This window comes from Ammospiza caudacuta, chromosome 10 (assembly GCF_027887145.1).
Source record: "Ammospiza caudacuta isolate bAmmCau1 chromosome 10, bAmmCau1.pri, whole genome shotgun sequence".
Classification (NCBI taxonomy): Eukaryota; Metazoa; Chordata; class Aves; order Passeriformes; family Passerellidae; genus Ammospiza; species Ammospiza caudacuta.
Window position 1 is genome coordinate 3,813,946 of NC_080602.1, and position 12,398 is coordinate 3,826,343.

The 12,398-nt window shown below is 54.8% G+C and overlaps 1 protein-coding gene across 1 annotated transcript; it reads right to left on the minus strand.

Annotated features, from left to right (window-relative positions):
- Nucleotides 1–1,070: 1,070 nt before the first annotated feature.
- LOC131562118 (serine/threonine-protein kinase pim-1-like) lies at nt 1,071–11,318 on the minus strand. The gene is made up of 7 exons (XM_058811690.1): nt 11,249–11,318; nt 10,668–10,795; nt 2,983–3,570; nt 2,809–2,859; nt 2,245–2,611; nt 1,426–1,602; nt 1,071–1,177 (listed from the first exon to the last, which is right to left on the minus strand). Exons 1-7 carry the CDS (start codon nt 11,316–11,318, stop codon nt 1,071–1,073), a joined length of 1,488 nt encoding a protein of 495 aa, XP_058667673.1.
- Nucleotides 11,319–12,398: the final 1,080 nt, after the last annotated feature.

Consider the following 12,398-nt stretch of genomic DNA (forward strand, 5'->3'; position numbering starts at 1 on the left):
CGCCACAGCTGCTCCCAAGCACTTCCCCATCCACACTGGACCACCTCGAATGCTTCCTCTGGAATAACAAACAACACATTATTGAAAAGAGTTTAGAGACAAAAAGGGAAAAAAAGAAAAACGGTAAAAACTCTTATCTCTGTCAGGCCCTTGAGGAAGGCCCAACCCCTACATGGTAGGGAAAAACCCAGCCATGGCTGTGAGAAACCCACACTTTCTCTCTTCCCCCCTGCACTGCCCCCCCAAAATCACGGTGACCCCAAAGCAAACAAGGGCAGTGGAGCAGCCCAGCCCTTCCTTGCCTGCACAGCAAAGCAGCTGTGCACAGGTTCTGGAGTCCCACCTCTGCTCCCACCATGGGCTTTGTTTGTGTCGGGCTCGCTGCCCCAGCCCCAGCCCGGGGCACGGTGGGTGCTGGGGCTGTTGGCAGGGCCAGGAGCCCACTCCCATTTCGTACCCACCCCAGCCCATCCTCCCAGCCCTGCCAAAAGCAGCTGGGCAGCCACTGAAGAATGAGTTGCATCTGCCCCAGCAAAGGGGGAGCCTTTGGTTCCCCGCCAGGCTGGGCCATGCCCAAATCTGGCAGAATTTCCCTGGGTGGGGACTCACCTGCAAATTCCCTGTGGAGTTTGGCTTTGAAGAAGGTGCCAGAATCAAAGTCCATCACCTTCAGCCTCCCGTGGCCAGGCTGAGAAGAGCTTGTCATTACTGATGTCACCCTTGCTGTCTCCAGCAGCAGCAGCAGCAGCATCATCCCCACCCGGTACAGCTTCTCCAGGGGCTCCTTCTCCTTCCCTGGGGGCAGACCAGGCTCTCAGGGCTCTGCCCAGGGCCCCAGCTGTCAGGGAACCAGGACAAGCAAAACCAGCTGGGATGGCGGCCACCAGTGCTGGGCAGAGCAGCTCAGCTCCAGCACAAGGGCTGCGTGTTCCCATCCCATGACCCCGGTGCTGTGACACTGGCAGCACAAAAAACTCTGGGTTCCTTTGCTTCTGACTGCCAAGGCACATGTGGAGTAGGAACTTACCAGGGCTCTGGATCAAAGTGTGCCTGTGGCTCTCTCCCTTCTTCTATGGCAGAGGAATATCCCACATCCAAGGATCACAGAACAGGTCTTCCAGTGTGGGTCTGTCCAAGGAGTTCACGGATAAACACCACCTGATCAGGTCTTTGCACTCTGGGGAGAAAAAGCAGAAACTGAAGGTCAGCCAGAGAAGGCTCCTGTCTGCTTTGCCCCACTATTCCCATGCCCAGGCCATGCTGGATGTGCTCAGAGCTGGGCCTAAACTTTCCCATCAATTCCCTGTTTTGGAGGAGAGCAGGACATGTGCCACCTCCTCAGCAGCTGCCAGAGCGGGATGCCCACGACCCCGCTGCTGGCTCCCAGCACTGGCATTCCCCCCGTGCCCAGACAAGAGGATCCACCTTGAGAGAGCCGTTGTGGCAGCGGGAGCTGGCCCCAGCTGAGGTTCTGGCCCCTCCTGAAAGGGTGCTCCCCGCAGACCGTCTGGTGCAGCAGGATGCCCAGGGACCAGACCGTTGCTGCCTCGCCATGGTACCAGCCAAAGTCGTTCCATTCCGGGGGGCTGTACGACAGTGTTCCTATGGAATACAGATGGAGTTCATCAGGGGGATGCTGCTTCTCCCAGAGCCTGGCCCCAGCATCCCTGCACCTGCGGGGGCTGCATCAGGGGCACACAGGGTGACCACTGCCCTCTCGCCAGCACCTGGGACTTGTGCACAAAGTTAGGGTTGGAAAAGAAGCCTCTGGTGCTGGAAGAGGGCAGCCCTGGCTAGGCTCAACCATGACATGTAAAGGAAAAACCCACTCCATGCTGGGGAAAAAACCTGCCCATATCCTCCCTGCCTGCATTGCCCCAAAAATATTATGAAGCCAAGGCAAACAGGGCGAGTGGAGCAGTCCAAGCCCTTCCTCTCATCTGCACACCAAAGTGGCTGGGGCACAGGTTCCGCCCTCCCTCTCTGCTACCCCCACCCACGGGGGGTTTGGTCAGGCTGGCTGCCCCAGCCAAGCCCCAGTCCTGGGCAGAGTGGCTGGCAAAGGCTGCCAGCAGGGCTGGAAGATGGCTGCCCACCCAGCCCTGCTCTAAAGCAACTCAGCTGAAGATTCAGTGCCCTGACTGGCAGCAAAAGGGAGAATCCCCGCTGCCACAGCCAGCTTGGGCTGGGAGATGTTGGGCCATGAGATGTCAGCAGCGGGAGCACAGCCCTGTGTAGGCTCACCTGCAAAGTGAGTGTAGACTGTGTCCTGCAGGTAGGTGCCACAGCCAAAGTCAATCAGTTTGGCCTGCCCGGTGTCCAGGTCAACCAGGATGTTCTCTGGCTTGATGTCCCTGTGCAGGACCCCGCAGCTGGTGCAGTGCCGCACGGCCTCCAGCACCTGGCGGAACAGCTCCCGCGCCTCCTCCTCGGGCAGGAACCGCCGTGCCCGAATGAAACGCTGCAGGTCCTGACACTGCTCTGGCCGCTCCAGCACCATCACGATGCAGTTGGGGAGCTCGAGCCACTCCAGCAGCTGGACCACACCGGGGAAGCCAGTAGACACCTTGGTCAGCAGCACAACCTCCAGGGGTGCGCTGGTGCCGTCGGGCTGCGGAAGGAGCACGACGCCGTCAGTGGGGCCGATGCCGTGCCGGGCCTGGGGAAGCCCTCAGCCAGCCCGGGATGCTCTGCGCCCTGCGCTGGCCCCACGCCCGCTCTCCCTCGGGGCGTCCTGGCGGCTCCCACCGTGCCGGGCCCCGGCTCCTCCCCGGCCGGCAGCCCCGGCTGCTGGCCCCGCTCACTCACCAGCTCGCCCCAGTGCCGGACGCGGTTCCGTGGCACCCTTTTGATGGCCACCTGCAAGCCAAGGGCAGCAGCGGGGTGAGCTCGCTGCCCGCACTGCGAGCCCCATCCTCCGCTCTCCGCCCTCCTCCTCCTGCATCCCCTCCTCCTGCGCCCGCCGCCGGCCCCGCCGCTCACCGGGGCGCCGTCCGAGAGCCGCGTGGCCGCGAAGACTCTGCCGAAGCCGCCGCGTCCCAGCAGCGATCCCAGCCGGTACCGCTCCTGCAGGGCCTCCTGCGCCGTCCCTGCGGGCGGGACGCGGCTGTCAGAGCTCGGCCCGGGTCCAGCAACGGCCCCCGAGCGCCCCTCACCCGCCCCGGGCCGGCCATGCCCGGGCGTTCGCTCCCGGGAACGCGGCACGGGAGGCTCGGGGCCGGCGGCCGCGCTGCCGAGCGGCGGAGCTCGGGCCGGGGAAGCCGCAGTGGAGGCGGCGGGAGCGGCCGCGCCGCGTGTGTGCTCCGCGGGCCCCGGGAGAAGCCGGGGCCGGGGCCGGCGCCGGGGCTGTGGCCGGGGCCGGGGCCGAGGTCGGGTCCGGGGCCGGGCTCGGGCCAGGCGGAGCCGAAGGGCGGCGATGCCGCCCCAGCCCCAGGCACTGATGCCCGCCCAGCAGCGCCACCGCCAGTACACCCAGAGCCGGGCGGAGGCGAGACCGCGGCGGGACGGCCGGGGCCGGGCACGGGGCAGCCCCGCCCGGGGCCGGGGGCGGGCCGGGGGCATGGCCCTGCCCTGCAGGGGGGAGGGAGGAGGGGAGAGGAGAGGGACGCCGGGCAAGGGACCCCGAGAGAAGGGTGCCCGACAGCGGGAAAGGGAGAGAAAGAGAAAGAAGAAGAGAAAGAAAAAGAGAAATAGAAAGAGTGCTTAAAACTATCTGTTTGCTGCTGCTGCTGTCGCCGCTGCTGCTGCCGCCGCTGCCGCCGCTGCAACTGAAGCACCGGGGCCGTTCGTCCCCGTGTCCGTTCCCCGCTCGCCCCACGAGCCCCACGTTCGAGCCCCGCGCGCCCCGGGGACAGCCCCTCCGTCTGCCCAAACACGGGAACTTTGCAGCGCTGAGCCCAAATGCAGAGCCCTGACTCCTGCACACTGGCACAGCGATCCCCTCGCTTGCTGCTGTGCATTGTCCTTGCTGAGGGGCAAACACTGTCGGGCCACCTTCCCTTGGGGTAGGATTCCCACCTGAGCCCAGCACTGCACTTACATCTCCAGTGTTGCTTTGCAGTAAAAACAGGGGAAGGAAAACTGTGTGTGGCTCATGGTATTTTAGTGTCTAAAAATCACTACGTCATCGATCTTAGATATGAGATGCATCTGGAATTACTGGGATGCAACATGAAAAAGGGGAGCATAGAAATAGATAAGGGAAAACATCTTAGATTGTTTCTTTCATTTTCATTTTACTTCTGGAAAGCTGTTTCAGTTTTCCAGGAATCTCCTCCTGTCTGCTCTCCCCAAGAACCTCTCATGGAGAACGAGGTCAAGTTTCTGTTGCAAGATTTTCCATCAGGGAATTATGCCACATGTGAAGTTTTCATTGTGACTGTTCTGGTTTAGGGCAAATTTTGGGAGGAAATCTCCAAAAGGGGTCCATCTAGAAAGCAAGTTCAAGCGTCCCCTCCCCGACTAGTTCAGGAAAAGACTTCCCTTGAGAAAAGTTAAAAACCCCAGTTTGTTTAACAAGTAAAGTATTCACAAGCATGAAAAATGAATAATATTAAATAAAACCTCGGACAGTGCTGAAGAGATGGCAAATTCAGAAGGTCCTTTTTGTGGGTTGTAGTTGGCTCCCTCGGTCTCTTCTAAGTCCCTCTGGTGCTGGAATGCAGCGTCCCAGAGCTCGGGGGGCCACAGGTGTGAGCTGCTGCTGTCGGTGTTTTTCTGGGTTTTCAGTCCAGAGCAGGTGTAAACAGTTCCAAGAAAAAAGAAAGTCACAGTCCAAGGAACTTCCCTGCCCCAGCTAGCTAAAAAACAATTGCTAGACATGGGCTGTGAAGGCATCAGGAAGTTTCCAAGTCTGAGCACTGGTGGTCTCAGCTAACACCAGAGCTGGATGGTGCTGGAGCCAGAACCTGCAGATTTCCAAATTTTGGCTTTCTGTGCCAGCAAATCGCTGGACTTGGGCTGTGCCAGCACTAGGAAGTTTTCAGATCTGGGCACTGGCGTTGCCAGCAAACACCAGATCTAGGTGATGTCGTTGCCAGTGATAGAAATCTGCTGGATTTGTGCTCTGCTGGCACTGAGAAATTTCCAAATCTGGGTTCTGGTTACATGAAACGCAAGATGTGGGTGGTGCCAGAGCCAGTAAGAGGAAGCTGCCACAGGTTTTGGATTTCTGTGCCAGCAAATTGCTGCACTTGGGCTGTGCCAGAATAGGGAAATTTCCAGATCTGGGCACTGGCAGTGGCAGCAAACAGCCCATTTCAGGCTCCAGGCTCCAGGCAGGACTGTATCTGGATGCCTTCCTCTTTGTCTTCCTTCTTTCCTTCCTTCTTTCTTGGGATCCTGCGGCCAGCAAACTCCAGATTGTGCAGTGCTGGCAAGGGGAAATTGACAGGTTTTAGCTTACTTTGCCAACAAATTCTGGACATGGGTGGTGCCAGAAGAGGGAAATTGCCAGATGTGGGCACTGGCAGTGCCAGCGCACACCAGATCTGGGTAGGGAATGTGCCAGCACCAGGAAATTGCCAAATGCTAACTTTCAGTGCCAGCATATTGCTGGAATTATGCTGTGCAGGAACCTGAAAAATTCTGGATCTGGGCACTTGTGGTGTCAGCAAACACAAGACTGGGTTGCTGTAGGTACCAGGTATTTGCAAGGTTTTGGCTTTCTTTGCCAGAAATCACTAGACTTGGGCTGTGCTGGCACCGGGCAATTCCCGCATCTGGGCACTGGTGGTGCCAGCAAACACCGGATCTTGGCATTGCCAATGACAGTAGCAGGGAATTGCCACATTTTGGCTTTCTTGACCAGAAAATTGCTGGACTTGGCTCTGCCAGAACAGGGAAATATCCAGATCTGAGCACTGGCAGTGGCAGCAAACACCAGGTCTGGGCACCTGTATTGGCATCAGGAAATTGCCGGATTTTGGCTTTCTGTGCCAGCAAATTGCTGGACTTGGGCTGTGCCAGGACAGGGAAATTTCAAGATCGGGGCGCTTGTGCAGCAAACACCAGATCTGGGTGGTGCTGGTGGCAGCACCGGGAAGCTGCTGGGTTCTGGCTTTCTTTGCCAGAAAATTGCTGCATTTAGGTTTTGCTGGCACTGAGAAATTTCCAGATGCTAATTTTCTATGCCAGCAAACTGCTGGAATTAGGCTGTGCAGGCATCTGAAACATTCCTGATCTGGGTACTGGTGGTGTCAGCAAACCCGACATCGGGTTGCTGTAGGTACCAGGTCTTTGCTTGGTTTTGGATTTCTTTGCCAGCAAGTTGCTGGACTTGGGCTGTACCAGAATAGGGAAATATCAAGATCTGGGAACTGGCAGTGCCAGCAAACACCACATTTCAGGAAGGACTGGATCTGGACCCGTTCCCTCCCTGCCTCCCTCCTTTAGCAAGGTGCCAGAGGGGCTGGACAGCAGCCAGACAGAAAGGGACCTGGGGACACTGATGGACAGCAGGCTGGACATGAGCCAGCAGTGTGCCCAGGTGGCCAAGGAGGCCAATGGCTCCTGGCCTGGCTCAGGAATGGTGTGGCCAGCAGGAGCAGGGCAGGGATTCTTCCCCTGTGCTCAGCACTGCTTGGGCAGCACCTTGAGTGCTGTGTCCACTTCTGGGCCCCCAATTTAGGACATGGAGGGGCTGGAGCGTGTCCAGAGAAGGGTAGCAAGGCTGGGGAGGGGTCTGGAGCACAAGTCCTGTGAGGAGCAGCTGAGGGAGCTGGGGTTGTTTATCCTGGAGAAGAGGAGGCTCAGGGGAGACAAGGCGGTTTCAGGGCACAGGGTAGACTTGATGATCTCCAAGATCTTTTCCAACCTTGCTAATTCTGGGATTCTCTGGAACTACCCTTGGACCAGTTGCAGGAGGAGCTCTAGGCCTCCTCTTCAGAAGCTCCAGCAGCCCAGGACCCTCAGCTTCTCCTGCCAGCCCCAAAGCCCATCCTGTCAGTCCTGCAGAGCCTCTGCAGCTCCTCCTCACTGCCCAGAACAGGGAGCCCCAGAGCCAGACACAGCAGCCCAGATGTGCCCCCCTGGCCTGGGGTGCCGCTGGCAAGGGAGCAGCACCAGGCACTGCAGGAGCCTGCAGACAATTGATCTGAAGGCCAAAGCTCCTTAGCTCCTTCTGAAAGAGCAGGAACAGTTCCTCATTCCAGAGTGGTGGAATGCTGGGCACCGCAGCTCCGGGTGAGGACTGGACACAAGTTTGCTCCCACTGAGTGCTGGGATGGGTTCTGCAGGAGCTCTGGGCTCCTGTGCTTGCCAGGCACAATGAGGAGAGAAGGAGCCAAGTCCACTGATGTGGGAAATGGATTTGTAGAAAGTTTTTAGAGCCTAATAGAAGGCCCACAAAGTATGAATCTGTATATAAATCTTGAGACAAGAAATGCTAACTTAAAAATTTCCATGGAATAGGACAGATATTGTTGAGAGAGAAATGCAGCTGGAAAAAAGTTTCAAAAGATGGCCTTGCAAATAAGATTTTGGAAAAACAGAGCTATGAAAGATGCATTGTAGTGGGACCCACAAAGAGTAGTTTTAAATAATTGGCTTTAAGGCATCTACAACATGGCATGGCAAAAGGCTGATAGACCAAGAAACGCTTATAATGTATTATAATTAGGAAGTAATTGGCTTCTGATTGTGATGGCGCGTATTATAACATCTGTATTGTCTCACCATTCTCATGAGACTGAAAATGGAATAGAAGTTTTTAAAACACCTCTCAGTTGCCCCATCTCTAGGTCAAGAAAAGAGTATTATCCAACACACTGACACACCTTTTCCTCAAGCATAGCCCAGCCTGGACCAAACACACTGAAAGGTTTCCCCTGTGGCCCATGTCTCGAAACATCAGGTCTGCTGTTTGACAACTCAGGTTGGTTTGGTGTCAAGGAGTTCCCTCAGAAATACTGGGTTTGTCTTCCTCTGTGCCTTCCCCTCAGCAGCCTTGGGGATGCTCCTGTGTGAAGCCATCTGTCTCACACAGTTTCAGACAACTTCAAACAGGATACTGTGCAATAAGTCGTCTCCTCTAAAGTGTTCCTGCAATCCCTTTCCAGCAATGGGAAATTATTACTGATAGATGAAAAGTGGAAAACCCCCAACAGTTTATTATCAAACAGAATCCCCCATGACACGCGTTCCAAGAAGGCGCCGGGGTCTCTCTCGGAAGAACAGGAGCTGTCACGGAGCAGTTCCAGCAGCTGATGGAAGCTCGGGGACTCATCCGGTGTCGGCTTTCTCCCACGGCAGAGCTCCATGGGGCGGGCAGGGCAGTGAAGCAGCTGGGCTGGAGCCCCTCGCTGCCTTGTCTCCCCGGCGTGGCTCAGCTCACAGACTCTCGGGCTGGGAGCGGGGCCGCTCCGCTCCTGCCAGCACCGTGTCCCTGGGCTTGGACAAACAGTTTCCTGCCAGGAGAGCCCTGCACACTGCTCCACAGATCTTTCATAAAGGCCCAAACCAACTCCAAACACTCTGTCTGCAGCAGCTTTGCACAAAGGGCTGCAGCAATCCGGGACAGCTGCAAGTGAGTGTCGGAAGGCTCTTGTCTTGTTCCTGCAGGCAGAATTCTTGATGATCTGATGCAGTTTTATTCAGATGTAACATGAGAGCGGAGGTTTTTTGTTAAAATATTTCATGATGAGTAACAAGCCTTGGGTGCATGAGGTACAGGACTGACATGCCAAAGCATGAGCATATCCTCCAAAGCGGCCAGTCTAATTGTCCATTTTATTACTCTTGTAATTACTTCACACTAATGAGGAAAACCAAGCTCTGCTTGGAGGCAAAACAGGCATGGGATACACTATGGTCCCTCGCAGGCTCAGCAGGGCTGGCAGTGACACAGCAGGCCGTCTGCTTCATTGTGAACCACTACAGAGCTGCATCCCAATCTGGTTTATGTAGCGTGGTATTATTAAGAGCTCCTTTTCTGCATGAGACACAAAAAGGAGATTCCAAATGATCTTCATGCAAGCATGCAGTAAAGAACTGCTTCTGCTATCCTAACAAAGCATTTGCTTTGGCAATTACACTCTTCTCATTCATCTTTTGATGCAGACACGTCAGGTTTTCTCTCACACCCCTGCAAGGCTGGCAGTCTCTGTTTCCCATTTCCTGTTCTTCCCTAGAGATGGTGCAGTGGCTGCTTTGAAACAAAAAGCCCTGAGATCTGGACAGCTTGAAGGAGCATGAAATGCTAATTAAGTGCTCATATTGGTAACACCCAGGTCTGCACTGCCCAGTGCTCTGCAGCAGCAGCAGCAGGACCATGCATCATTCCTGCTGGTTGATGTTCATGTTTCTGGTGTGCAAGAGCAATGACTTTGAGGAGGGACAAAAATGCCCCTCTTCAGACAGTGGGTGTGCAAGGAGATGTGAAGTTTCACAGCCTTTTCTAGGATATTTCAGAAAGATCTAAGAGAATATTGTGGCATGGGGTAGGTCCCTAATTTTGTCTCCAGAGAAGTCCCCAAAGGGCACATTGACTCTGCTGCTGATGGCAACCCCATAAGCTCATGGACCAGTTTTCCCTGCAACGTTCCACCCTGCCTGGGCTTTGCTAGGCCGGGACTAGACCCAGAGCTAAGCAAACACAGGCAGCCAGGTGACATTGTGTAACATCAGAAGCTGGCAACCATGAGGACTTTGCTGTCAAAAGGTTACAGCTTGCACTGGGCCCAGAAGTGTTTTACCCTAATGCAAAGCAAATTGAAATGTGAAGTTTAAAAGCTTCAAATGACTATGAAAGGAAACTTCAGAATAATTTCTGGAAGGGCAGCATTGTCAATGACCATGCAGCCCACCAACAGCTGGAGCTGAATCCAGAATTGCTTCTTCCAGCTGTGCAGGAATTCATTCCGCTGGCAAGCACTGGTCCATGGGAACAAATGATCCCCTAGCTCTGGGCTGAATGGCACCCAGGCTGCAGTGCAGATTTGAGGAGCCCTTGTCACTTGTTATTGGCCTCCCAGGGCACTCATCCTTCTGCAAACAAGGTGCAAACAACACAGCTGCACTGCTGTCCCGGGTAAATATACATACAGGTGACTTTGCCAAAGCAGTGCATCATTTCCCAGTGAAATACATGACCTCTTCTTACCTATGGAATTGTGATTGAAGACACCTGTGAGCCAGATCAGTGGGAGATTGCAAAGGAGCAAAGCTTTGGGATTTGGGCACACTTCTCTTGGTTTCTTTGCTCAGGCCTTTGGTGAGCACAGAACACACCTAGGTAGAAAACCTTTGACTAGACAGGATCTTTTGGATCCATTGTCCCTCAAACAGGTCAACAGGTGACTGTTGTAATGCTAAGTAACAAAGAGCAGCACAAATGACACAAAGATAACATGGCCAAAGTGGAAGAGGAGAGGCCCAATGAGGAAAGGATGTGGTGAGACACTGGCACACTGAGTGAGCTGCACTCCCATAATCTCTACGCCAGCAGGTCCTGGTCTCACATTCTCCTCTTGGTTTTTTCGATTTTGTTTATTTATTTACTTTTTTTTCATCATCAAAATGAAATATATAGAACTAAAGACATGTAATCAAAACTTAAAGACAGAATCAAAACACATTAATTCCAAACTACATCTAAAGATCAGAACATATGTACATCTATAACTATGAAGCCTAACGCATCAATCCTTTTCTTCAAGCACTCTCCATACAGGCAGCAGCTTCTTCCTGAGCTTGGAGGATAGAGAGCTCTTCTGGATGGGAGACAAGGACTTTGTGGGTGAGAGAACATCGGAAGTGTCCCGAGACAACTTCTCGGTAAGACCATAACCAGTCAGATCTGCAAAGCGGAGACACAAACTTTAACAGAGGCCTCCATGCAAACCTGAAGCATCTGAAGCTCTGTATTTCATGGGACACATTTCCTGGAGATGTGGAAACAGCTGCACAGGGAAACATGCTCCTGCTGGCAGACACTGAGGCAGGCCAGGGCAAACCCTGAGCCACTTGCCCAGAGCTGGCACAGGCCCAGCCTGGCCTCTGGGCTGCCCTGGGACAGCAGGGAGCCCAGAGCCCTGTGCTCCCCAGGAATGGCTCAGCTGCACATGCACCCTCCTGCTCCTCTGCCTGCCCCACAGCTCAGCAGCCCCACAGCTCCAGGGGCACTGGCAGCAGCACAGCTCATTGCAGGGGCACATGCAGGGCACAGCTGTTCCCTGGCAATGTGCACAGCCTCTCTGGGCTGCCACAAGACCCTTCCTGCCAGCAGAGATTGGCCCAGCTTCCCCCTCACCTCTGTGTGAGGCTGAGCCATGACTGCCCTTCATCTTGTCCTCCATCTGGAGCTGCTTCAGGCCCCCCATGCCATGACTAGGAAGGGCAATGGAGAGAGCAGGGGCAGATGCACACCCTTCCTTAGGATTTTGTCATTTTTGGCACAGCTCAAAAGGCAAATCCAGAGGTTTCCAACTCAGCGCTTCCTCAGCCTTCTGGAGAACATCTCGCCTTCACCAGCCCAGCATTTTGGAGAGGTTTTCCCGCACATGTGGAGGCTTGCTGGCAGCACATTCCTTCAGCTGGGTGCCCATCACCTTGCAGAGGGCAGAGGCCAGCTTGGTGGCCACGGTGCGGACGCTGGCGCTCCGCACAGGCAGCGCCTTGTTCTCCAGGCAGGGCCAGAGCACGGGCAGGGCGTCGCGCTGGGCGACTTCAGGGCTCCTGGCATGAACCCCCTGCACAAGCACTGCCGGGACAGAGACACAGCTCCTTACCCACCAGCCTCACTGCAACAAGGATCTGCCTCTGCTTCTGCTTCTTGCCAGCCTCTCTGGCCAAGAGCAGCAAAACAGCACCCAGAGCCCCTTGGCCCAGAAACAGGCAAAGCAGCTGAGCATCCTGGAAACAGAACCACCCACCCCTCAGCACTAATTGCTCCAACCAGAGCCTTGTCCCTGCGTCAGACTTCCTACCTTTACTAAATTATTTCACAATCTCTGCATAAACAATGAATGAAATGTCCAATTGCCTTTGATTTCCATTAAGAAGTTGTCTAAACCCACACTGAAGATTTGGAAATGCACCATAGAGAGGAAATGGAGAGATTTCTAATAAAAGGGATGATTCCATTTTTGTAACTTTGATGCCAAGTGCCAAATGTCTAATCTGGCTCTTCCCTGTGCTCAGTGGCACACAGCAAAGGGCAGGGTTAGAACACACCTCAAAACTCCAGCCCACCAGAGATGGCTGCTGCCTGACAGCTGGATGAGAAACATCAGTGACCAGCTGGGGTCTTTGGCAGAACGCTTTTGGGGCTTCCAACAAAGAGCTGCTTCAAACCTCAGGGTGTCTTAGAGAATTACCCAGACCCCATTTTCCTGGCATTTGGGCATCTCCAAATTTTTTTGCCACTTCCCCTCCCAATGTTAATGGCATTTTTTCTTATA